At 48.9% G+C, this 27,985-nt stretch overlaps 1 protein-coding gene across 3 annotated transcripts in view; it reads left to right on the forward strand.

Annotated features, from left to right (window-relative positions):
• LOC126517554 (dihydropyrimidinase-related protein 2-like) overlaps positions 1–27,985 on the forward strand; it is an 80,297-nt gene that overhangs the window by 26,762 nt on the left and 25,550 nt on the right. For all 3 annotated transcript variants that reach the window (XM_050167304.3, XM_050167306.3, XM_050167305.3), the window contains one exon: positions 26,793–26,887. In XM_050167304.3, the coding sequence (XP_050023261.1) occupies positions 26,793–26,887 (95 nt within the window). The remainder of the gene's footprint in view (positions 1–26,792; positions 26,888–27,985) is intronic.

Raw genomic sequence — 27,985 nt, forward strand, 5'->3', positions numbered from 1 at the left:
TGAACGTCGTTAACATCCTGAAGCGTAGTCGTGTGTTTGCTCCAGATACTTCGCGCGATGCGCCAAAACCTATGCAAGGGGACCACGAGTGATGGAAGTACTGGGGCTGTTTGTTATAGCTCGGCGTTCTTACGTCCAAACACCTTATCGCTATTTCTTTTTCTTTCTTTTTTGGTTGTGGAAATGGTTCATCGGGTTGAACCTCTATCAGCGGGAACAAATTTTACCGTTTGCAATATCGGAGTCAGAAGCGAACATAGGCGACGCGGTTCTCTGGCAATTGCATAAAACCCATTTTGCACATTATCGATGTGAAGATAATCAACGAAATGTCGTATACGTCAGGAATAAGTTTTAACGTGCACTAAGGTCTCGATATGTACCGAGAAAAAGAGGTGGGGCCAGTTTCCCCAGGAAGGTGGTTCTCCGGCATAACGCGTTCGAAAACCAAAACAGCTAATTCTCACTTTCTCGTGTTTTATGTCTCCGTCGCTAGATAACTGTTTAACTCCTACGTCCCAGAACTACACGTAAGTTTTGAGAGGGTAGCAAACCGGACGATCGTCTTACTGCTTTCTCTAGCACTCTCTACCCATTGTGAGAGATACTCACAAGTTAACTGACGGCGTAGGACTAGCATTCATTCGCACCGACATCTCGCCACACGAATGTTCTCGCACTCTACCTATATATAGACTGCACGCAGTATGGCCCGCGCTGTCGGAAAGCGAACCCGCGACCTAATGACTAGAAGAGTAAAAGAACGTGCACGGCAGTAATTCTTGAAAATTCTTAAACCGAAAGGGAACAGTATACCCATGGGTATGTAGTAAAGCGCAGCAAAAAATGATGTCATTGTTTCCATTTCGGTTTCTTTTCTTTTTTTTAGCTTATGCGTCTGACCGGCTGTTCACACAGCACGATCAATATAAATTGCGCGTCCTTTCAATTGTCTTTTGATTTCTCTATGCTATTAGGTGTTGTGCGTGTGGTGCATCTGTGTTTTCGTCTGTGCTACAAAGTTGAACACTACGCACTTTTTTTTCATCTCCTATCGCCGCACTCGTCTTCTGCGTGTTTATACAGAATATTTGTTTCGTCTTTACTCGACTGTTATTACTATTTTGCATCGCTTCATCGGTTTTTGTTGCTAGTCTTATATATCCAGGTTCGTCCAGTCGGGCGAGCGGAACGGCTCCCGCATCATCCTTTATTTACATGTATTCTTCGCACGCTTTCCGTACTAATCTTACGTAGTTCACATAGATCCCACATGAATTATGCGTCAGGTTCCTAAGAATCTCACGAAAACCGTATTGTTGTATAGAAGTTACATAAACAGGCGCAAAGCGTCTCAGAAAGACTGGCCTAAGTTTCGATAGGTGGACCTATCGATAGGTCCACTCGTTGAACAATAGGTCCACGTACCGAAACGTAGGGCAGTCATATTGAGGCGTTTTACGCCTGTTTATGCCCCCTTCTTGATTACGAAAACCATGGGGGAATTCATAGGAGCGTTTCCCTACGAATGCGTACGAGTTTGTATTCTACCCGCACGCTTAGCGTTGATTTGAACAGTGATAGTGTCGCAAATACCTTAAAAAAACAAAACACACACACAAAAAAAAACCCGCAGGCCAAGATTGCTCGATAAGTATTAGATTCGTATACGTGCTCAGATTAATGACAATAATGACACGCAGAAGTCCACCTCCCATCTGCCGCTAACCTCGTACGCGTTCAGACTAATGGCACGCAGAAGACAGCTGTCCCATGTGGGCCGTTTAGTTTGGCACGTGTTCTATTAATGGCGCACGCGAGAAGCCTGTCTCATGCTCCGTGGTGGCTAAGCGGCCGTATGGGCGTTCTCCTGCCGAACAACGAGATCCCGCAGGTTCGGCACTCGCTGCCGGGCACTGCAATCGAGACGGAATGCAGAGAGCCTCCCACTAGTGCGTCTCTCGTGACATACTGTGCACGTTAGGACGTTAAACCCCGTAATTGAATTTTAATTAAGACGTCTGCCTTTATTAGCTATAAGGGGGAGCAAAGACGTCACTAAAAGACGATGGGCACCATTGTAGAAAAAGAAAGTAAAAAAAACGATAAAGGACAAACGTAGAAAACAAGAAAATAAACACAGGATCGCAGTTCGTATACTACACGTTTATAACCTGCGAGCGAAAAGAATATTGCCGCAGATAGCTCTGCACATGCTAGTTACGAGCACTCTCGTGAGGTACCATTCCAAGTATTACATCCTTCGAACATTCTGGTAGTACGACAATATCAGCGACGTAAGAAAAACCCCGAATTCCGATTCTCGCTGTACATCTATACCCAGGGGCGTAATGAGGTGCCCACCGGCCGTACATATCTGGGGTCCACGGCATCAAAACTTTTTTCAATTCCTTGGTGAGTGCATATCTTACGACGGAATAATCGGCACCTGTGTCAACTAATGCACTCAATTCATTAAAACTCAAATTACACAAAGGGTGTGTCACTTAGTCCGGTACGTGTTCGCATTATAATGGCGCTTATAAGTCCTTCTCGTATTACGAACCATTTGAAAAGTGGACACGATGCCTGTATATATGCGCTACAGAGGCTTGCATTTCTGCTTATCGTGCTTCCAACGGACAACCGTGACCGTTAACGGTTGTGTTATTTCCCGTATATAAGGCGATGCAACGTTGCGGCCCTCGTGCCCCTTATCGAATGCGGCACACACGAAGGCACTCTCACCTGACCTCGAGACGGCGATATCTGAACTCTGCCTTTGTGGACGCAGGTCGGACAGCCTTATCTCTCGGCGAGAGGGAAGTAAAAGACTGCGTCGTTTTCAAGAACTGCGTCAGTCTTGAAGACGAAGGTGCAGCAGCGTAACAGTATAACAGCATAAAAAAATGACTTTCTACGGCCTACATATAGTCTAAGGACTCGAAAACAAAAATGTACTCTTCATTAGACTTTTTTTTTTATAGCTGGCTGTAGACTTTACGAGAAAAAAAAAAGAAAACGTGTCCAGATTTTGTTAATAGACCTGCAGGCGACCTCCTATAGACAAGTTATAGGGTTCGTAGACAAACATTATAGGCTTTCTATAGAACAAACGCGCACACACACACACACACACACACACACACACACACACACACACGCACGCACGCACACACACACACACACACACACGCACACGCACACGCACACGCACACACACACACACGCGCACGCGCACACGCACACGCACACACACACACACACACACACACACGCACACACACACACACACACACACACTGTTGTGTTGGCAGAAGGCTTCGCAGGTTGCTCTCGTCAAGAAACGAAGTTAAAAGCGACGCAATGCGTCCTTGTGTACACTTATTCCTGGTGTAGCCAAAAACAGCCGCGGGAAAACGTGTTAAACAGTTCGCAAAAGAACGGACGGAGTTTAATATTACGTCGTTTAAAATACACGCAAGGTTATCCGGCGCTACAGGAACCGTACACATTCAAGATTTATACGAGCAAGCCAGGAGGCAACGGAGTTGCGCTGGGCAGGGCGTTCGGGTTGGCACTGCCACGCTATCGCATCTGGTGACGTCAGGGACGTAGCCGCGGAATCGTGGCTTTCACCGGCGTACATATTCAGCAGATAAAGGCACGTCATCTTCAAGGGCACGATTACAGATGACTTCACAAGCAGACATCGATTCGGGAACAGTCACAGAGCGTATAGCTACAACTAAGGTAGCGCAAAGACTTCCTCGCATGGGTGGGCGAATTCTCCATCTTGAAAGAGCAGGAAAACGTTGCTCAAGAACTCGCTACAAAGCAACGTATATACGTGTTCGTTGCTCTCAGGTCGAAACTGCATGCCTTCGCATTCGGTACCACGCGAAGAAAGAAAGAACGCACTCCAAAACAAGACAGAGGTTCCCGGGAAGATGGATGCTTGAAAGTGATTAATAAGTGGTAGAACAATGACCCTCGCTGGAGCCAACGTTTCCACAAGGTAGACAAGTCAATTTGTCGAAACGTTGGCTTCAGCGACATTCCTTGTTTAACCCGATTAATCAGTTGAGGCTCTTGACTACTGCTATGTAGTGCACGCGGTTTGGTTGTGCTCTCCTCTATTTCTATCTCCCCCTTTCACTCTATTTCTTTCTGTCCCCCTTCACCCATCCCCCCGTGCAGGGTAGCCAACCGGAATTGCCTCTAGTTAACCTCCCTGCCTTTCTATGCATCATTTTTCTCTCTCTTGACTGTGTGTTACTAGATGCCGTTTGCCGGTGCAGGCGCGTAATGTTTACAGGGCCAGGAATACAGAGCGCGCAGGACAGTTGCGGTTAGCGACGTATAGCCGTAACTATACTGTAAGGTCGATCGTGCAGTTCTCCTCGCTTGAGAGATGAATTTGATATTGAAAAGCCAGCGCTATCCAAGGGCTGTCAGCTGCGATGGTTTCTCGCGTGGAAAGAGATTGCCTGCTGCTTTATTAAAAGGGCAGCCCCCGCGCAGAGCCTGTCAGCTCGAGCAACGCGAGTTGACGGATTCGCTCGCTCACACTGAGCTTTGAGAAAAAGAAATCTAGCGCTTTAAAGAGCGCGAAAAATTGTGCACCGGTTGTGAGACAGCTCCACTTAAAGCGTTCCAGATGTTCGCTCAGCCTTCGCAAGATCGGTGCGTAGGAACTCATAACGGGAAGTTATATTATTGGGGCCGCAAACAACCGCAATACAAAGGAAATATTTTTAAGGCTATAGAGATGCCTTCACGGTATTCGGTTTTGAAAGAAAAAGCTGCGCCTATTGCGTGAAAGGCCGTCATGCGTCAATATAAAGGACGTTCTGGCCAGCCGCGCTGCGTTTTGGAAAAGATTTCAAACGAAATTGCACGGAGGGAGCGTTGAAAGGTTGTACAGTAACATCGCCAAGCCATTTGTGCAAGCGAGGTCAGCTGCCGTGGCCTTGCAGGGCGCGCTGACTTTCATTCGCGCAGTTATATGCTGACATCATAAAATACGTTGTCGACATCATCTTTATGCGATATCATTAACGCCAGCATTTAGCATGCTCAGAAGTCGGAAATAAAGCAACTCTGAATCGCTGTAGCACGGCACAGACTTTGAAAACTCTATTTACGTACCTGTGCCGTAAAAAGGGTTCATTACTGGCAGGGAGGCCAAACTCCTCCTCAATGAATATATGGCGTCGAAAAGACCAGCGCGTCAGTCAGCTGTCAAGAATTATGAAGTGAGTTTCTAAAATTTCAGCCGTTTTGTTGAAGGAAAGTTGCTTGGTATTTACTTACTTTAGCCTGTGGCTAACTTAGAACGTAATGCGGCGTTTCTTTAACCCGCAAACAACTAACTATAGACCACACAGTTGATGTTGTCAAGATCAATAACGTCACGGGGCCGGGGCTGGCGCGGAAATTTCCGAGCGGAGTTGCCACCCGTATTTCAGACCTACAGTGTGCCTCCTACTAACGGTAGCAGTGGGAATTTGCTATCGCAGCAGCGTCATTATTGATTAAGTTCATGTTGTTTTTCAGTGTCCTTGCAAATGGACACTATCATAGAAACGGTAAATCAGCTAAATTATTTTTTTGTTACACTATCTGCGTTAATTTTGCGACAATAGGATTATTATTGCAAGAGGAAATGAAGTTTAAAGCTTAATTGCTTGAATTTCGTGGCGAAATCTCGCACTGGCTCACTAAAACTTCCAGAAACTTGCCATTTGAATCCGTGGCTCCTTTTAAACACAATGCAGTTCTTTTTTACCGATAATTAACTAACTAGGCCCCAGCAGAAACCGCCAAAAACCGCGAGGCTTTTGGCGGCTGGTGCGGGAACTTTAAGATGGCGTCGCCACTCCTTTTATTTTTATTTTCGTGTTTTTATTTGTTTTTGTTTACCAAGCTTCTTCACGGGGCAAGAGTGGCGTTTCCTTTTTGGGGCTATTTTAGCAGGAGCGATTCGCTAATACGGGTGGAAGTTCTCTTCTCATTAGTGCTCCTTTTCAAAAGTTTCCAGAAACGGACGCAGTGCTGAAACCTTATCCTTGCCTCCGCTTTCGGGGGCCAGAGAAACGCGCGAGTACTTCGTACGAAAGTCAGTAGAGAGGTTTAGGTCAGGGCAGGCAAGAACTAGGGACGACGGTACTGCGCATGCGCAGACCCCTACGTCCCGGCCTGCGCGTGCGCAGAACCGTCGCCCCAAGTTCTTGCGTACGCGAGCCGCTTGCGTCCCCTTATCCAAAACTCTCCAGTGAATGCCAGGATAACTTCCCGGCTCAATGACGAGCGTCCGCGCCACAGAACGGCGCGGTAGCAGCTGGCAGACACTCGCATGCCGAGCTGAATGCGACTGCGCGCCAAAGCATCGTACGAACTCGCGTGTACGTTAAGTTCCTCAGATTTCCTCCCCCCCCTCCCCCCTCCCCGCATAAACCACAGCCTTCGAGCACTGTCGTATACACGTCTCGCCCAGGACGGCACTCTTATAATCCGCAGCACGACACTCTCAGCTTTTTCTTTCCTTTTTTTTTTTGTGTGTGTATGTCCTGTCGCGCAACTTCGAGGAAAACACGACACGTGTGCGCTTGCGCTGGCGTCCTCATGAAAATGCAACGAACGAGAAGAAGGGGAAACCTACAGGGATTCGAATCGTTGTTGTATAGATACACCTGGCGCATGAAGCCAGCAGACACTGAAGCCAAGGAAAGCGAACGTGAAGTTATGTGCGGTCTTAATTTGAAATGTAGAAATGATGACTTATTGGGTAAATTAATGTAGACGAAAAAAAAAATTGACTTGCCGTCGGTGCGAGCCTAACTGTATCGCAAACGGATAAGGATACACAGTATCTCCGTCGAGCCACGTCTCGGGGACCCACGCGTAGTGGCGTCCGTTTTTGTTTGATTTTGTACAACGCGTCTGGGAGGGAGGGGGGTGGGAGTGGAGAGACGTACTCATAGGAAGTTCATTTCACTTGTAAACTTATCAGTTGAAAGACTAGCGTTTCTTTCTTATGTCTTTGACCTCTGTCAGTTTTCTTTTCTTTTGCTAGTAAACGTGCGTTTCAACAAAAACCAACTAGCCCATGCAACTCTTTACTCTTGCAGCCTAACATTTGCCGCATTACATACGCGTGCGATAGTATTCACACTGAGCTACGACGACGGCTGTTGTTCCATCTTAAGTCCCTAGATCGGCTTTTGCCAAGTAGCGCCAAGTTCCTCCTCTCCTACCACCCTTTCCCTTGCGGCGGCGGCCATGTTCTTCCTACGCGCTCCGGCGGCGCGGTTGTACGCGCTGTATGCACATGAACGGTATGCTCTTGCAGTCACGGCTTTGCTGCGAGAAGCAGTAAAGAAACGTGGCAAATGAGTCGGGTACTGACAAGAGGGGAAACGTGCCCGTAATGCGTTCCAGCTGTTACTTACGCGCTGTCTTGTCGTAGACGGTGCGAGCGGTGAAACTGCGTAGTCGTAGTGCGGCTGCCTAGTTCGCGAGAGAGCAGAGTACGCGCCCATCTTTGTCCACGCAGAGTGTTGTTGCAGAGGTTTCGATCAGTCGCTCGTATACGTAGTACAATTCAGAACTGTGCCTGAACACTGGCGTGCAAGCAGTGCAAACTTATTTTCGTACTTAGTCAACAGTGCGCATAGCTCTTAATCCCTGTCCCTGCTCGCCATCCTCAGTCCCTCCCCTTGCCGTCTTCTCCCTATCCCTTTCATTTCTGCCGGTCGCACGCAGGTTGTGTGCCCAAAAGCTCAGATAGCAACTGCCGCGGCCTGCAGCGTCTTTTCCTTTCGTTTTGTACTGTAATAAAATCACTACCGAACATCCTATATGTTGCTGTTTAAATGTTCCACAATAGCTTAACTAAGCGATTTTAAGTAGGACGCCGCACTGCGCGGCTACGCGTCATCCGCGCTCAGGAACGAACCCACGATCACAAAGCCAAATTTGCCGTTCACAGTCGAATCTGGTTAGCGCTATTCAGACTGATGCTGGGCTTTTTCGAAACGTGCATTGCGCCCGTAGTTCTGCTATATGTGCCCTTAATATGCGTAAATCATTGTCTTGAGGCGAACAATGAAACATTGCAGCAGCAAGAAGCGGCCGGAAAGGTATACGCTGACTTCTAGCAAACAGCGACAGATATACATAAATCACCTGCTGAAAACCTGTAGCCGACACAACTACACAAGCAAGAAAACAAGCTTGCTAGCACCGTCGAACTCGGCCGCTGGACCCGGCCCAGGAAGAACATGGCGGACGGAAGCACCTTCCCAGCCGGAAGTGGGCGCTGCCCAATAAAGTGCGTCGGCGGCACCGCGACCGTTTTCGGTACCTAGCTTTTAAAGCTCATAAAGGACTTTTAATTCCATCCACTTTCGCGGGTTCTTATACAAGCTCTGGTCCCGGGAGTGTTAGCCAGTGCCGCTCATGGCCATGGCGGCGGATGTAGGACATGTTTTTTTAATCTTTTTTTTTTTTTTAACCGCCGGCGTCATGTGATACGTGAACCTAAGATCAGGCAAAGTGGCTTAAGTGAAGAAAAAAAAGCAGGTGTTTCGAGCTCGTTCTTTTCGTCGGTCACGCGTTTAGAAATGCGGACCAAAGGAAAATATAACTGGGCTGTTGTTTCTCGGAATCGGAAAAGGATCGCGCCGCTCTCTCGAGTTTCACACCTTCGTGAATAGCATCGCCAAGCGCTGTTCGCACGCCCTTCCTTCCTTATAAATTTTATTCCCCGCTTCTGCCACACAGTATAGACGACAGCTCCATTATTACCCGCCTCTCCCTCTCTCGCCCGCCGCTGCTGTTAGATGTCCGCCACACGTAGCGATAAGTGTCGTGCTTAACAAAGGCTATAAATCTGAGCACGTTCGCTCGGGGCGTTCACCCCCGTCTTGTTGTCCCGGCCGAAAGCGCTCTATATTGTATGCGCGCACACTCGCTATCACGCGCGGTAATCGCGCGGGCGCAATTAAGTCGCCACGCGACGCGTATGGGACACTTTTCATGCGAATAAGGCGCGACGCATGCGCCCTCTCCCGTTGGCCGCCCGAACGAGCCCCATGCGTATAAAAGGGAAGGAGGCTAACCTCTCGTGCGCCATTTTGTTGTTACTTTCATTGTTTATTTCGGTACTCGCAAAGCGTTTTTAGCGCGGGCGCACTCTGTCCTGAGAACCAAGGATGTGGCCGCACCGACCTTTACGATGTCCTCAAGGGTTCAACAACCGCCTGTGTATATCTGACCCACGTAGCGTCCGTTCCTCCTCGTTGCAGCGTCCCCGGCCCTCCGTTTTATTGGCGTCTCAAGACGCCCGCGACGATGCATGCATGTTCGATGCGGTTCGCCGCCGACAGCTTGGCAGATTAGATGCAGATCTTGACCAGAATGCATACACCTCGTCTCTGCGCGTGGCAACACGTCTCGCCTGTTTGGTGTTCGCATTGCTTGAACGCTTGTCTCATAGGGGTATCTCCTCAATGTCATCCGTTTAGTGCATGTCGTGCCTTGAGTGCCTGTCCGAAGGCGCGGGAACAGCCCCGGAAGATACCAAGCGGGACAGTTCAGGGTCGGTCTCCCAAATTGTTTTCCTCGCCGCACAGACGAGTGTTTTGAGTGTTTCGGGGCGATGCCACGCACATCGCATGAGTTGACTTGGTATTGGGATACGCAAATGAGATCGGTTGTGTGAGGTATACGTGACCGACTTCCTACGTATGGATAATATCGGTAATTTATGATTTCGTTCCGAAATCAGCGCGTCAGCTGCCAGGCTTCTTGTTCCTCTATTTTGCGCCTGCCCGCACGAGGTATGATATAGTAGTGGCGCGACAATTCTGAACAAAGAAAACATATTGAGACGTCAGGACGTGATAGGTACGAAATGTAGGGAAGAAATTTATCGTTAACCTGCAAACGTTCCACCCGCGCCAGTACATTATTTTGAGTAACTATAACATAAACAAAAACTTTAAAAACATAAACAAAAACTTTAAATTTAGACTGGCGGATCACCGCTTTTTCGTCAGCTATCACTCAAACGACAACCCGCTGTGAGAGACCATGTCACACGGCCTTTATGTTAAAACACGCTCATGTGGCGTGTCAAGGACTCTTGATAATCGCGGAAAAATGAAAACACTGGACGCGCACCATTTACTATACTGAATGCCGAATTTTGTTCCCCCATCGCGTTTTCGACCCGCTTCCAATTTCGCGAGCGTGAAATCTTGCGAAACGGAAGATCTGCAGGATGTGCATTGTGTACGCAAATGCTAATTTTCTCTCAGGACCTACTTAAATGACAGTTTAACACGGTGCGATGTTGCTTGCAGTTCCCCACGAGAGAGCGTTGCAAATCGCTTGCACGTACGATTTTCCACAGAATACGCTGAAATATTCATTGCGAAATCGGTCGCGACGGTGTGAACGCTACAGATTGTTCAACGCCGTCACGATTTCCTCACCTTCGTAAGTTTTGTTTCGACCGCACAATAGATACAACCATAAAAAAAAGCGCTTTACGGAAACAGCTTCCACTCGTGCAAGATTGTTTCACCACAGAAAGCCGGATATGCCTGCACGGCAAAAGGTAATTGAGTCTTCCGCGCAGAGGCGGGATACTCAATTACTGTATTCCGAGTCTTCCGCCGATTACTCAATCACTCAATCACTCAATTACTCAATCACTCGATCACTCAATTACTAACCTTCACCGTTCGCTCTAGCGAGACGCGAATCCGCGAAGTGCGCTACACAATCGCAGCGGCAAATCGATGCGTGCGAACTACATAGATATATATGCCGTAAGTCGCGAAAGTTACGCACCCACGAAGATATCGAATTGTTTATATACAGTTGGCAAGAAGCGGGAGGGCCAAACGAGTCGTCCTGCGTGGCAGGCGCCGACGTCTGTTTCCAGCTCGGTCATCTCCCTGCACTCGGTCGCTCGTTGACCTCGTTACGCGGCGCTCGCAACGGGACCGTGCGATCGAGTGTTTGCACCTCGCGTTTCCCAGCCTCCGGGATGACGTCGACCCCATGCAATCGTCCGATACACACGTGCGAATGAGTGCCTTCCTTGTCAGTGTATGAGTATGTATATATATACGCACGCGTACGTCTCCGTGGAGCGCGTTGACGACGACCCGCGGGCGCTTCACGTACGTTCGGGAGCCGGAGGCGGCTTTGCAGCTGGTATCGAGGGCGTTTTATACGAGAGTGTGGCAGCCTGCCACGTGGTATAGCGACAGATGCCACGGGCCTTATTACGTACACGACAACGCGCGCCCTCGGGGACTTGGTCCTCGAAAGAGAGAGCCTGCGGGCGACGACGCCTGAATTTCCAAGTTGTTTGTGCGGATATAATCGACTCGGGGGACGCGATCGACGTGTACGTGCGTGCGTGACACGAGGGTCCGCTCCGTTCCGAGACCGACGCGACATTTTTTATTTTACATTTTTTTCTTTCCTTTCTCGCAACGCCTGAATGAAAGTACTGGTCGAGAGGCCGTACGCTCTCTTTAACTCGGGAGATAACGGGAGCGAAGTCTAAATGAGCGGTTGATCGATGTTTGGCGGCTGCAAATGGCTCGCCTAAAAGCGACGGCGTGCGTCTACAAACATTTATTTATTTATTTTTCACCGAATATTTCAGCGCTATTGGCTTTGTGCTTGTGGGAAGAGGTACTGGTTCGTCTTGCCTCTTTTTTTCTTTTTCCATGTGTGGTTCGAGTGTGGAGAGCGCAGAATAAGGTGGAAACTGCACCGCGAGAGCATTTTGTGGCCAGGGCTGCCCCTAATAGCTCTGAACGTGAAATTGCATTCGCACGTATACGGGCGCTTACTCTCGTCTTGGGAAGCAGCTGTGCGCACGCACTGCCGGAGTTCGTATCGAAGACGTCAGCGGTAAATTTTAGTAAAGCCATTGGCGAAATTCGGTGCGACGTTTAACAATTGTTAGTGATCAACTTTATCTATCTATCTATCTATCTATCTATCTATCTATCTATCTATCTATCTATCTATCTATCTATCTATCTATCTATCCATCTATCCATCTATCTATCTATCTATCTATCTATCTATCTATCTATCTATCCATCCATCCATCTATCCATCCATCCATCCATCCATCTATCTATCTATCTATCTATCTATCTATCTATCTATCTATCTATCTATCTATCTATCTATCTATCTATCTATCTATCTATCTATCTATCTATCTATCTATCCATCTATCCATCTATCCATCTATCCATCCATCCATCCATCTATCTATCTATCTATCTATCTATCTATCTATCTATCTATCTATCTATCTATCTATCTATCTATCTATCTATCTATCTATTTATCTAATCTCTTAAGTATGCATGCAAGGCTTTTAAGAGGTATTCGATGAAACGCCAAGCGTATATGTAGCTCGGCATGGCTGTAAGAAGTGCGACGTACATACGTACGTGACGATTGCCGGTAATATTTTGAAGATCTGAATTCTCGAGATGAACAAATGTCCGCGAAGTGTTAAGCAAATACAATCTCGTGGTCTTTACTCTCTCTTCACGATCTTCGCTCGATCGTTAATTTCAGCGGCGACCTCCATCCGCAGCCGACTTCGCGTTCGCGTAGTTTTAAAGTGCTTGGGGTTTTGACTTGGTCTGTGTGTAACGGTGCCAAAAGAAAGAAAAAAACAGTAAACAAACAAGCAAGAAGTGCACTAATGACTTTAAAGAAATCACAGGGATGGTGCGCGCATTATATTCCCTACGCAAATTCAAGACATGAAGAAACACCGACGAGGACTTGACCATACGATTCTCGCAGAAGCTGGCTCTAACCTGGCCATTTCTTTCCCACAATGATCTTCCGCGCACAATTTCTCCTCGCCGATATAATTGGCGCTTGCTCGAATATCCTTTGTTGCATTCGAATTTCAACGAGGCTAGGATTATATTCGTTTATTATGCATTAAACGAATGCTTCTGTGAGGGCATACATACAGGGATGTCACGGCCGCGCCTTTGAGAAAGCATTAAAAAAATGCGATGAATTCGGAGGGGCAGAAAGTAAACAGCGCAGGGAGCAGCTTTAGCAACGGGCACGCGCGGCGTGATAATTAAGCTATACACGCACGTTAATCGACGTGCCCTATAAAAATTACAAGTGAATAGGGCACGTCGGTAACATACGGTATGAAATAAGACCTCATTTCACCGAAAGAAAAAAAAAAGCTGGACCCACTTACGGCATATTTACAGCATTTCTTTAAACTGGGGGCTAGAGGGAGAGAGAGAGAGAGAGAGGTAAGTGGCGATCGTCTAATTACCGACCACACGTCACCGTCGTCATTACCGTTGGTGTCTAGAAAGGAGCACGAGCGATGTGCTCGATTTACACATTAACCTACTGCGCACGGGGGTCGCCCGTGGCACCTCCTGGGGGTTAGAATGCAGGTGGGGGCCGGGCGTTGCAACGCGTGCACGTTGATATAGCGGGGTGGACCGAAGAGCGCACGTACCCCGTCTCTCAAAGGCAAGAAGAGCAGTTTAGCAGCAACAGCAGCAGCAACGTACAACGCCTCTGCCGAACACACACGAGGGCTACGGCGTGACCCGCTGTCTTTTCCGGGGTCAGACCGGTTGGCAGGTTGTTCGATCGACTCTCAAGCACTACTGCAGCGGCACCGGGAGGAACGTTGAGGAGGAAAGTGCGCGGCAGCTGAAACGTACGCACCCTCTCCTCCTCTCCCCCAACCAACCTCTCTTCGGCGTTTGTATACGCATGTACGCAGAAGCTTGGACCCGGGAGGGGGGGGGGGGGGGGGGGGGGCATAATCTCGTTTCAAATGAGGGGGGTGCCCCTTTATATAGGCATCGCCTCCGCGCCGTTCGGTCGCCATCATTAACCGCGGCGCGTCGTGTGTTATAAATGACGGCGAGGAGCACAGCGAACGAGAGATGATCAGATTTCCTTTTATTAGACCCCCTGGACACGTTCGATGCAGCGCTGTGCATTATATACAGACCCGACGATCCGCGAAACGAGGTTGCAAGGTGTGATTAGTGCGGGGTTAGTTACCGGCGCAACTAACCAGGTGGTCCTTCGGGTGTTCCTTGTCGATATTTTGTGTCGGTTCTTACACGTGCGGGCGGGCGGGAATACGAGCCTTTACGCACGTGCATGAATCTGTGTCGATGCGCGTGCGAGCTTTCTATGGCGTATGCCTGCTTACATGTGCGAGTGCGTGCGTCTATAGGCTACGTGTATGTGTTCTCCCTATCGGCGCAGAGTTGCCGAAGCGGTCTGGCTTTCGCCAGGCTCAGCTCCGTCCCGATTACATAACCGGCGACAAGAACGGGCCGTAAGGCTCATCGGATTCAGCAGACGAGGTCCTTAAGACGCAGCTGTAATTAGCGATGTAAAAGGGATACGAGTTACGTCACTCGTTAAGGGCGCACTGGTCTGCGAGCCGCCGGTACATATAGCGAGCTGGCGCGACGTGATGACTCGTTCCCATTACATTACGCCCGATTAATTTCCTTCGTGTGACAAATCTATCAGCGCTGTGCCCTCGCAAAAAAAAAAGGAAAAAAAAGAAAAGGGAAAAGGAACCGTCGCCGAATACGGTTAATGCAGCCGTCGTACGCCGCAATCTCCACGAGCGAACAACCGTCCCATGAAGCGTGAGTGAATGTGACTAGGGAATGCAATACCGTAATCCAACCATTGCATTACGTTTCGTTATCGTTCCTCTTGGTTGGCCTGAGCGGCTCCCCGCCTATGTATATGCATCGTAATTGTCCCGAGCGGAATAGGTAAGAATGGTTTAGCTTCGCTCGTGCCTCAAGAGAGTATTCAGACTAGTGGGCTCTCTTAAAAGCTATACAAACTGCGCGGCATGCCACGCTTGAGCGTATACATTATCATCATCATCAGCCTGGTTATGCCCACTGCAGGGCAAAGGCCTCTCCCATACTTCTCCAACTACCCCGGTCATGTACTAATTGTGGCCATGTTGTCCCTGGAAACTTCTTAATCTCATCCGCCCACCTAACTTTCTGCCGCCCTCTGCTACGCTTTCCTTCCCTTGGAATCCATTCTGTAACTCTTAATGACCATCGGTTATCCTCCCTCCTCATTACGTGTCCTGCCCATGCCCATTTCTTTTTCTTGTTTTCAACTAAGATATCATTAACTCGCGTTTGTTCCCTCACCCAATCTGCTCTTTTCTTATCCTTTAACGTTACACCTATCATTCTTCTTTCCATAGCTCGTTGCGTCGTCCTCAATTTAAGTAGAACTCTTTTCGTAATCCTCCAGGTTTCTGCCCCGTACGTGAGTACTGGTAAGACACAGCTGTTATAAACTTTTCTCTTGAGGGATAATGGCAACCTGCTGTTCATGGTCTGAGAATGCCTGCCAAACGCACCCCAGCCCATTCTTATTCTTCTGATTATTTCAGACTCATGATCCGGATCCGCAGTCACTACCTGTCCTAAGTAGATGTATTCCCTTACCACTTCCAGTGCCTCACTACCTATTGTAAACTGCTGTTCCCTTCCGAGACTGTTAAACATTACTTTAGTTTTTTGCAGATTAATTTTTAGACCCACCCATCGGCTTTGCCTCTCCAGGTCAGTGAGCATACATTGCAGTTGGTCCCCTGAGTTACTAAGCAAGGCAATATCATCAGCGAATCGCAAGTTACTAAGGTATTCTCCATTAACTCTTATCCCCAATTCTTCCCAATCCAGGAATACCTCCTGTAAACTCGCTGTGAATAGCATCGGAGAGATCGTATCTCCCTGCCTGACGCCTTTCTTTATTGGGATTTTGTTGCTTTCTTTATGGGGGACTACGGTGGCTGTGGAGCCGCTATAGATATCTTTCAGTATTTTTACATACGGCTCGTCTACACCGTGATTCCGCAATGCCTCCATGACTGCTGAGGTTTCGACTGAATCAAACGCTTTCTCGTAATCAATGAAAGCTATATATAAAGGTTGGTTATATTCCGCACATTCCGAGCATATACACTAGGGAGAAAATGTTCTTAGCACAGCCGCGCAAACGTGTAATTTTCTCAGGTGCATTACATTGGTCGAACAAGCGCACATAGGCTGCACCACTTGATTTCAGCCTGCGTGCCTTGGCTGTGAATAATTAAATCAAAATTCGCGGCATCTGTGGTCCCCGGACCTCTGCTCGCGACCGTACATTCCACACTGACTTTAAAGTAACTGCGCAGGCTTGAGTGACGTGGAATTATTGCTTAGGCGGACGCCTAACCTTCGCTTAGCGGCTACCCTGCAGCGTATGCGTCGTAAATTAAGTTCATTACCTCATGGACACGTGTAGGCAGCGCGTAACAGTATATACGCCACGCTGGCCCGAGGGTAACTGCTTTTTTCCACGTAACGCGCATACGCTAAGGGGCACCGCTAACCAAGAGCGATGGTTGTACGGTGCTCGGTGTATACATATCGCTATACGAACCTATTAGGTATCGGTAGCGACCGTGTTAAGCAAATTCCGGTGACGACAACATCTGGCGGCTCGGTCGAAAGTTCATATGACAGCTATAACGCTGTCAAACGAGAGGTAATGCGTTGACAGACGATGACAGTTATGCATTCCTGACGAAACAGAGCGGGGCGGAGTAACAGGAGGACGGGAGGACAGCGGCCGGAACAGCGTTACTGACAGATGCGCGCGCATGCGTTGCACGGATGTCAGCGGCGCGGTATGCAGTGCGTTGACGCACGCGCATCCGCAGTGCGAAGAAAAAAAAAAAAAAACAGTCGAGCGATTTTGAAGAACAATGGGATCGGCCCCGTTAATAACCGCCGAAAGCTGACGCACGACGTTATAGTGTGACGCGACGCCTGCTCATTCCGACGCTGCCAACAGCTGTAGCGTTTCAGCCGTATATGTCCCATCGATGCAAGAAAAAAGAAAGAAAAAAAAAAAGCGTCTGACTGTACTGCGAAAGCAGGAGGCGCACATGGCATACGACGCGAGGACCCGAGTGTTTGTTGGGAACACCTAACTAAACACGAAAGCCCCCCCCCCCCCCCCACCCTCCCCTCCCCAAGAAAAGAAAAATCATTCGACCCGTTGCACGACGCCATATGTGATAGAACCCATACATATTTCTCAGAAGAAGCTCTCAAAAAGAAAAGTTACACACGGGCTTATCGAATTTTGCACATATTTAGTGTTCCGTTGTTGCTTCGAGTGGTAAAGAGAACGTAGGGCTTTACTTGCCGTAACCACGACCTGGTTATGAGGCGCACGCCATATAGTGGGGAAACTCCGAATTAATTTGGCCACCTGGGGTTCTTTGACGCACACATGCATCAAAGTATACACGAGCATTTACCTCTTGTGATTACTGTATGAAACTCTATGCATTCATCCATCCATCCACCTAGGGCTGTAATCTGCTAGCCTGCGACTGCCCCGGAACGGCTTTGGTCCCGAGCTCGATCCTCGGAACAGGATGACTTTCACTTTTCGTTTTCTTTATTTGATCTGTAACTTCATGCTACTCTCGTGTATTTCAATATTTTCCTTTTCTCGAATGTACCGCCACCTTGCGGGTTTTCGCAGAACTTATTTGCTATATATACGAAATGGAACCCATCGGAAACGTGCTGGATGCGGCCGTTGGCATACGACGTGTCGTATACAGCGGATCGTATGCAAAATCGTACTGTGCGTCTTATTTGATCTTTGAGTCCAACAAAAGTGAGTGTGCAAGGTAAATGGCAGAGGATTACCACGTGGCCTACACAGAGACGTTTAATGCCAGCGCGGAGACATGGCACGGAGCGAAGGAATGTATACTTACGACGCTGATTAATAACAATTTCGATTGTTCCTTGTCCCCGAAACGTGTCCCGAAAGAGAGAAACCAAGAAGGGCGCTCAAATACGCGTGCCGAAAGACACGTGACCGCGTCTGTGAATTCGGACTATGGTCAGGCAGCACCAACTGTGTATCCTTCACCGTAGCTGCGCTATATTTAAACAGCAACTCTGGCGTATTTTTTTTAGCATATTAGGATATACTGTCATTTTCAAATGGCATTGACAGTCCTGTCACCGGTAGGGTGATTCAATTTCCTTAGAAACTCATCGATAATCTTAAATTACCACTAAACAAGGCACCGAAACCGACACAGGTAGCTGCTTCGTGTGACGTAACGGTGAGTTGATGACGCCAGATCCTGCACTACCGTAATGTAAGCACGCAGAACGCGTGCTAAGCAAGCAGCACGCGCGGTGCTAACGCAAAAAAGAAAAGAAAAAACGAAGCTGACGATGTCTTCTGACCACGCGCGAAGCTTTTCCAGCTCTTTCGAAGCAGACAGTGGCGAATTCAGCGAAGATTTCGGCGACGATATGAGCGCAGAAGGATCGCCGTTTGTCATTGACCCGCCGCCGCCGCCGCGCGAGGCAGCTGACGTTCGATGCATTGTGCTGCGACAAGACGAAGACAAGCACCAGTTACCACGTCTGTCAAAACGACGACTGTCGGCCGTTTGTCTCCCAGAAGAAGGAGCCGGCTCCGTCGTTTCTGGGCGAAGCGGCGGAACGGTGGTGGCGGTGTAGTCCACGACGTCACAAACACAGGGTGGCCAGTAAGATTCCGCGCATTCGTGGGCATGAGGTCGGGAACACGAACGAATGTTTAAAATCAAATTTTAAGGAAAAATAAATGACTTGCAGTCATATCGTTGAGCAGAGATAATCAAATTGGAACGGAGAACGCATATTCAAAATTTTGTTGAGGTCAGTGAACATCGAACAATCGCCGGAGTTGCTCTTCTTGAACAGAGCATGCCAGGGCCGCGACGCCCGGTTACCCATGTGACGTCTACAAATGGCACGCCGGCAAAAAAAAAAAAAAGAAGAAGAAAAAAGAAAACGATGAGCACGTGTGCCCGTCGCTGTTTAACAACCACCGCCACCACAGCAGCGGCACACGGCAGCAGCATAGCAGCAATGGCACCAGCGGCAAGCGGTTCGCAAGCGTGATGGGACCGGAAGAACTGGCGAACGGGCGCTTCTCTGCGCGTTCTTTTTCACACGGCGGCCAACTGGCGTGAAATTGCGCCAAGGCCAAACATGGCCGCCAGCCAGCCAGCGCCGCGCCGTGGTCGCCGCTGCCGTGCGCGCTCTCTCTCTCTCTCTCTCTCTCTCTCTCTCTCTCTCTCCCGCTGTGCCGGCGGTGGATATTGTTTGCCTTGCACGTGAATACATCTCCGTATCTGCTGTGCGGGCGCAGCTGTCATCGTTTCAGCTGTGCTATAGAGCGACGTATAGACCAACTCCTCTTTTACTTTCGGTTTGATTGAGCGAATGAAGCAGCAGTGTACTCTTTTCTCCCATTTGGACGGAAGCCATGCGCCTATTACGCCGTCGGAATTGGTGCGTGTCCGTACCCTCCCTGTGTATACATACGGACGTGGACGGCAGTCAGTCTTGAAACGGTTCCCCTGCTTCGGGCACTTGGGAAGAGAGTCATTTTTATTTCTTTATTTATTTCTTTCGGTCGGGGACAATGCGTAATGGTGATGACATGCCTCTGTGGGCTCAGATATAAACTTGAAACAACGGAGGTGTCGAGGAAAAAGTAGCCTGGGGAGTAAGAACAATAGTCGCGTGGAACCACCTGTGATGACGCGGTAATGGAAGCCAAGAAAGTACGCACCTGTCTCTCTCTTTCCCTCCTCCCTCCCTCCCTCCCTCCGGGCAATTCAATGCGCATTGCATGCTGTGTTTCAATGACGTGAAGCGAGCGAGATTACACTGGGAGTATTCGGCCACATCCGAGGACGGGATCGTGGCTGTGTTGCCGAAATGCGCGGTGCGAAACGCCACCATTCCAGACCGAGGTGACTAGCCTTGTCCCGTCGGAAAAGGAGGCGATATGCACCATATTTCCGTATCCAACAATCCAGAATCATCGCAAAGCATTTGATAGGCATTGTGTATGAGTGGTCGTCTGGGGCTTTGGCATATGGAGTTTACCGAGAATACTGGCTTTCCAGTAAATTGAGTAGTTGCACAGAATGAAGAGCGGCCAACACGAAATTCCGCGTGTTTCTCTTGCAAAAGACGCGAAGAAAGAACAATTTCGCTGCAACAATCAGTAGCGAACGCTCTTTTCCTCCTTATTCTAATACCGTTCGCTTAAACGTACAAACACTCGTGTAGCTGACAGCGTTAACTCCCAAGCTCTCGCTAAAGTGCTTTGTGTGACCAGTTTCTGAACGCTAAACCCTACAATTCCTTTAACTCGGCTATGGGTAAAGAACTAGTGATATCTCTCATGAGACCCTGAATTTTTACTTAATTGACAACAAAAGTGAACGGTCAAGACTCAACAGACGGTCGTACATGTATTTACTGTATTTACTGTATGTACATGTATAACTACATGTACATGTAGTTACCCTAACGCACGCTGACAAAGCGGCGTATTGAATGAACCTCACTAGGGGCTGTGTTGCCCCGAACGTGCGCACGCCAGGGCGTGGCATCCGGCGCTCTCGACGGGGGCGTGCTTATACGTATGCGCGTGCATGGCGATTGTCGTTTGCGAGCTAGGCATTCACGTGCAGTCTACAGCCGACGCGTCAAGCGACGCATAACGCGTGCGCTGCCGAGCGTGTAACAGGCGCGAAAAAAGACAATTTACGTGGAAGGCAGCGAGCCGTGTGCCTGTATTCAAGCCAAAGCACGTGACGCAACTATTCGGAGGACAGAAAAAAAAAAGAAAAAGAAAAGCGCAACGCCACATCAACTACGGCGGGTGAACGCAGTTCGGTGCAAGGGCGTAAAAGAACAGATAACGAAACTAATCGTTCACGGTGGGCGTTGCTGCCCGAGTGTCATTGGAATTTATCGACACGAATACACAAATGTGTAGATACTTATTCGCTGTAATTTATGCAATAGACTCTAAAGTGCTTGGTGACGTAAAGAAATCAACTTCTCTAGTTCTCTAAAGAAACGTGCCGCTAACGCGCAACACGTAAGCTGTTTCGCTATAGGAACACGTAAGACAAGCTGCGGAGTGCTTTCTCAGCGAGTCCACACCGAATGGTACAGAAATATGCACGTACGGTGAAGTACACTGTACATTACACGGTACACTGCGCATAACTATACTGTACACTTTACATTATTGTAGTGAGGAAACACTGTAATGCGCGGCTGGCGCTTTGATTCGTGCTCATGCAGCAAGTCGTGCTGCAGCTGAATCTGTGCCAACGCGCGGCACACGTGTGTACAACGACGCCAGCGCCCCCCAACCACGAGTCATCGGTCGCAAGGTCGAGTGACATATGCGCACTCGGCAGAGTATAGAAAAATTCGCACGTTCTCCAACACACCGGCGAACACACTCAGTACATACCCCGGTATAGCTATCATGTCCTGCGTCAGCGGTCTTCATTCTATGGGGATTCCAAATGGCCTAATCTCCATTCGCTTACCTATGTAGCCTAACGACTGCAATTCGGTCACCTTTGCACTCATTTCGATACTCCACAACACATCACCGATAATATGCTCTGCACCATTACATCATCTGCCCAACTCTATTTTGTTCATCGGCATATAGACTATCGCATATGGTTTGCTCCCGCGTTTGACTCTCAATTAGACATCGCTGTTTTCCTGTATCAACGTTACGCCTATAATTTTCCATTTTATCGCTCGTCGCGCGGTTATGGTATAGTTGCCTTTCAATTAAGTTTTTCTGCTGTTGCCAGAAATTCCGCCCCACAGGTTAATACTGAGCAGAGCGCACTCATTATACGTCATCTTTTTTTTATTTCATTTCATTTTTTATTCACAACAGCTTAGGGAACTGTCTTACGAGACGTGGCAAAAGGCTTTAAAATTTCCTGACTTGGCCATGCCACCACGCTGACAACCTTAACCTCTTATAGCGAGACTTTCAAAGAGAAACATTCAAATTGCAGTTAGGCATATCTGTACGCGAGGTAAGAACATCCAAATTTACTCTGACATCATTTGTACACCAGGCGAGCCTTGTAGACTCGTTTAAAGAAAAGACACGGGCATCTAGCATAAAACAACGCCTTTATATTCGCATGTTTTTTTTACAATGAAAAAACTCAGATTTGTCAGGTAAATCGTCTCGAATTTTAGGACAGTCTGTAATACAGTCGGCATTGCAGAGATGGAGACTGTAAATTATGCACCTGAATGGATGCAGCCGCACAAGTTTCTGGGAATGATCAGCCTCGTTCTAAGCGCAACGCGCAAAGCGTTATTTTCTGAGTCGGCGATTGCGAACACGCTTTATTGCTAGACTGACCACACATGACGTCATAAATCGGGCTTTACCTCGCTTAAAGCGTCGCGTCTCGATTTATGAGCTCAGATTCGGCACGCCGCGAAAATCGCGACAACAGGCTGTAGAGAACCGGCCGATCACGAACATCGGTCAGATGTCATTCGCGATTCGGCAAGTTCCTGTCACGTGTGCTCCATTCAACGCGCTCGATGCTCGACGGCTGGAGGCAATGTACACAGCGTTACGACCCATGCAAAGTTCGGGGCCAGCGTCGGTGGCGCAGAGACCACGAGACCGGGCAGCGGCCAGCATGGCGACATCTTGTACTGCGCACTTCTTTACTTTATCGACCGCGTCGGTGCAGTTGCTCGCGATAAGGCGCGGTGTTAATGTGCGCGCGCAGGGAGAGCGGCGAGACACTTTGGTCGACACGCCTTTGTTTGCGCAGTCGGACGCGACGTCAACGCACAGCACGCCCCGTTTGCCCACCACCGCCATGTATACATCGCTGACCCCCCGCGGGGCGGGCCTCGACACAGTCGCGGGCACGAGAAATATTCGAAGCTGGAGATATCCATCGAGGGAGCCCAGTGCTGCAGCATTACGCCTCTATAGCTTTATTTCGCAAAGTAGCGGTGTGTTAATTGGTTCGCGCTAGCGGTGTGAACGAGCGAGTTGAGGCATATATGCTGTTTTATTGTTTGTTGCCTTGTCCTTCCTCTCAGTATGCGCGCATTGAGCCCATGTTTCGATTAAAAAAAAAGAAACGACGGTTCGAAGTCAGCGCTTAGTTTTCGTGTACACTTCTCGCTATACCGCCTCCAATTAGGTGAACGCAAGACCAGCGCGTCGTCTCGTGACTTTGTGCTTCTTGACCCCTCGGTGGGGCTGTGTGTCTCGATCCAGCAACGAGGTCACCTTCCGCGAGAAACGGCGCTACTACGTTTGTGCCCGTACCGACCTCGGATACGCTGCAGAAAAGAGCTTTCTTGTAAAATGATTCATGTTCAAGCTGCAATGGGAAAGAGAAAAAAAGAAAAATTTGCTTCAAAGGCAGCATAACCTACGCATAACGTAGTGCCCGCCATTTTGACCCTGGTGGTGCGTTCGTTACTATACACACTTGGCTGAAGTGCAGCAATCGATCTATGTCACTCTAGAGTGATGACAACTGAATACACAGCTCTTTCCAGCTGCCATCTTATTCTCTTCTCCGCAAATCCTGAGAATTAACGGAAAGACATGGGTGTGTGTGAGCGTACGTTTCGATGGAAAGGAAGGAGATGAATGTGTAAGCGCTCCCTCTCTTGCCTTGTCGGGAAAATAAATAGCTTTTTTGGAGGAAAGATTGTGATGTTGCTGATTTGCAGATGCTTTTGCGAATGGTGCACGTATGCCTATGCTGAAAAAGGTATAACATGGCTGGAGAATTTCAAATAAACGCACCAATTGGCACTCAGCGCTTGTCTGTGGTATTTGTTTCCTCGTGTCCTTGTTTTACTCCGCGCTGTTAAACCTCAGTTCTAAATATGAACCAACTAGCCCGCATCAAGGTCTTACTGATGGATGGAGCCCCTGGGGTTCTTTAATGTGCACCTAAATCTAAGTACACGGGTGTTTTCGCATTTCGCCCCCATCGAAATGCGGCCGCCGTGGCCGGGATTCGATCCCGCGACCTCGTGCGTAGCAGCCCAACACCATAGCCACTAAGCAACCGCGGCGGGTACATCATATACAGCAAAGCGCCGCACAATGCGGTGTACGTGGGTTCGACTGCCACCCGCGGCAAGTTGTAATTTCGTCCACTTTTACCTTATTGTTGCGATATCTCAATTAAACCGTAACACTTCGTTTCTTCTGTGCTCTGTTTGGATTCATTGTAGCGTTTTTTCACACGTTTGTAACCACCGAAAAATCGACCCTTCGGATTTGATTATTCTGCTAGCTCTCTGGACCACTGTTAAACGAAACACATTACTGGTAATGAATTCCATACAGCTGCAACAATACCTTAGTTTGGGTCAGTTGGTTCATCTTCACCGTTTTCATCAAAACGCATTGCATAAATAGATAATCGTTTGAAATAAACGCCAGTTGGAAGTTGAGCGCCCGTCCTGTCGTATGTGTTCCTTCCGTCTTCGTCTTTAACGCGTTTTTTTTTTAATGAAAGCTGTCAATACAGGCGGAATTTTATTCAAACTTTAACGAGAAAAAAAAAAAGTGGCTGGCACAACGTGTTAGATGTGTGTGTGTGAAGTGACTTTAGAGAGAAATGGAAGAGATAAGTGCAGTGCCGTAACTGTCTCTCACAGGAGGACGCCTCAACAGCACTGCACGGGGAAAGGGGTGTGGGGAGAAAAAGATGAGAGAGGAAAGGAGGAGGCGACAAAATAATAATAATAATAAATAAGAAGCGAATGCGGGGCTCAGAGCCGCGCTCTTAGTTGCGTCGCACTGCAATAGTAGTGCCGCAAGCACACTCTTGACGATAGACGAGTGGGCTACAGGAAAAAAGCAGCGCCATGTCTCAGCTGTAACGGAGTGGAGCACAGATAGTTCCCTTTGTCGTCAGATGGGTTCATTGGAGAGAGGCACACACCTACAGCGACCCCTGGAGGAGCACATACCCAGGGGCGCGTACCTGCAGTGGCCCCGCGGGGCACGCAGAGTGCACCGCTCTGTACACCGTCGCGCTCTGCACAAGTGTATACGCACTGGGCTTCTTCCCGCTACATGTCATTGTGTCCCCCTTGCGCACCTGCTTGATCGCAGGTACACCGTAACGCTGGACCACGACCGCATTCTGGCCAGTCGTCGCGAGCCGCGCCTTCCGTCCCGGCGTTACAGAAATACGATACTGGTTATAGACGCGTAGCGTTCCAGCATTCTATATACACTTCGCGTTCCTTACAACAACGCGCGTCCGCCACTGCTCCGCGCTGCCGTTGCTGTTCGCAACAACCGTGTCGTCGCGGCACGACTGAAAAGAATATATATACAAACAAAAGAACGAAACTATAGAGACACGCAGGACGCAGTTCATTGTTCTGGCGACGCCATGGACCGGCGGCCTCTGACGAACGTCCGCGGTCTCGCTTGGCCTGCTCGCTAGCGCTGCTCGCGCCGGCAACGAGTGGGGTGGGGGGGCCGCTATACAGGAACAACAACGCGTGCATGCGTCTGTCCCGCAAGGGCCCGGCAGACCCTTTGTTTTTCGCGTTGATTGTTAATAATGGAGACAAATGTCGCTGCGCTGGACGCTGCTCTGCTGTGCGCAGTGCCGCTCAACTAGCGCGAGCAGGTCGTCTCTGCTCGTTTTGTCTTTCGTACTGCGAAACAACGGGCAGGACGCTGTAAGCATGCGCAGTATATATATATATATATACTGCCGAGCATGCGGACGCGCCTTGTGCCCGCGTGTACGTGCAAGTATGGAGAGCCGCGGTTCAACGCACCCTGTTGGTTGCGGCGAGATGGCTGCGATGACGCCGCGCCTACCGGCCTCCATAAAAAGGCGGAAAGAACAAAGACTCGCGCGGTCAAAGGATAAGCTTTTATGAAGGGTTCGTACCTCGCGAAATGGAACGTGTGCGCGCGCGACTCCGCGGGCGTTCTGGGGGAGGTCGACTTAGTGGCACCGATATCTCCGAACCGCAGCTGTAGCTTCCGATAGGTTGTCATCGTGCGTCAATTGGGGGATCGGAAAATTAGCGCCACCTTCGCAGCGCGCCGCAAGGTTGTACCGCGGAACACGCGTGTGGGGAACGCGCGCGCATCAAAACCGTCAGATCGACGCCGTCCGAAGGCAGGCGCATACTCCCAACTGTTATAGAACTTGGCGCAGCGCAAACGTGCTGGCAAGTTTACTCTGGGAACACGTATACTGAAAAAATTTGTTTAGTGAGGCTGTAGGTACTAGTTGTACCATATAGGACGAACGTTTTTCTGCGCACACGTCGGACGACGCCTGCCACGCTCTTTCATGGCGGCCTTGTTTTGATTGGCGCGATAGTGTTTACAGCTAGCTAGCGGTGCGACGTGGCGGAACGACGTGACGTGACGTGGCCATGTCCGCGTCAGAAACACGCCCAACTATGTAGTATATATATAACGGAACTGACCTGCCGAGAACGACAAGGTAAACCATCACGAAGGTATACATGCACGTCGAAACGTCGGCCAGCCTGCGCGGTACAGCTCCTCGTCGTTTAGCCATGTTTGCTTGCTCTTTAGGCCACGGGTTGCGTTAGAAGACTTAACCCCGTAATTTAATTTACTGGTTTAAAACCATTACGTACACGTTAGGTCAGGCTTGCAGCTAACGTAGTAGTGACGATGCCAAATGGCGTGGCTTAATTGGTGGCATAGTCACGTTGTAATGAACCACGTTTTTTTTCTCTCTCTCTCCACCGCAGAGCGCCCAGACCCGGGTGGTGATAAAGGGCGGGAAAGTGGTCAACGATGACATGATAATTGACGGAGACGTCTACATCGAAGATGGCATCATCAAGTGAGTGCTAACGCATGCTGTGTCTAGAACGGTTGTTTCGAGTCAAGATCTTCGTGAACGAAGAGCAGCCAACTATCCTTGTATGTTGCTAGCTTGTTGACGTTTATATACATCGCAGAATAATAGAAAGCTGGGCGAGTTGATACGGTAACATGATCTTGGATTGTAGCGCGAAGTGACACGGACACAGACCTATATAGCGCTCGTCCTGTCTGCTTCTAGTCTGTGTCTGTGTCACTTCGCGCTACAATCCAAGATCACGTTTTATATATCGCCACCAACGCACTCGTACGATACGGTGAACTCCGTGAAGATGCACAGTAGCGTTCGATATGTGCTTCAGCACGGGAACCCGTGGTCGAAGGAACTCCGAGACTGCAACAGCGGCGCCGACGTGAGAAAAAGTGGTTTAATAAACACCCGTGGCTGGAACGGTGTTTAGATCTTGGTGCACCTTTGACTTCGGAAACCGTGTTGCATCTCGTATTGAACGCGACTGCGCGTTATGTAGAAGCTCGCGGATTCAACTGCACTGGACGCACGACGTTAAAAAAAAACCCATGTGGTTAAAATTCAGAGCCTCGATCCACTATGGCGTCTCCTATAATTTCGTGAATGAACGAATTGGATTTTCCGCCATCCTTTGGAAACAAGGGGAGCACTACTGTACCATCTTTATTTTAGCGTCCTTGTGGACCAGCAGCTAGCTATTTCTAAATGTACTTAACGAAAAACCACACAGCTTGCGAGCCCATGATGTAGAGGTCCCGCAATTGGTACTCGATTACAAGGCGCATATGAAAAATAAGCCTCAACAGTCATGCTATACGCAAGGCATTGTTCTCATCGAAGAATTCTCTTCCAAGCGCGCGTTTAGGTTAAAAAGAGTTAAACCGATTTAGGGTTTTCGAATGAAAGCTACCTGCTTGTTTCCCATCATAATCTACGGTACTGTACATATTCCTGTTTGACCCTCCCGCTGCGTTGTGACGCAAATGAAGAATAAACAAGAATGTTCTACCACACAGTTACCGCTATACACCATAGCCAGCGTGCGCTTACCTCACTGAGGCGGGGACGGTAACGTTACAATGGCAA

This window comes from Dermacentor andersoni, chromosome 11, assembly GCF_023375885.2.
Source record: "Dermacentor andersoni chromosome 11, qqDerAnde1_hic_scaffold, whole genome shotgun sequence".
In the NCBI taxonomy this organism is placed as follows: domain Eukaryota; kingdom Metazoa; phylum Arthropoda; class Arachnida; order Ixodida; family Ixodidae; genus Dermacentor; species Dermacentor andersoni.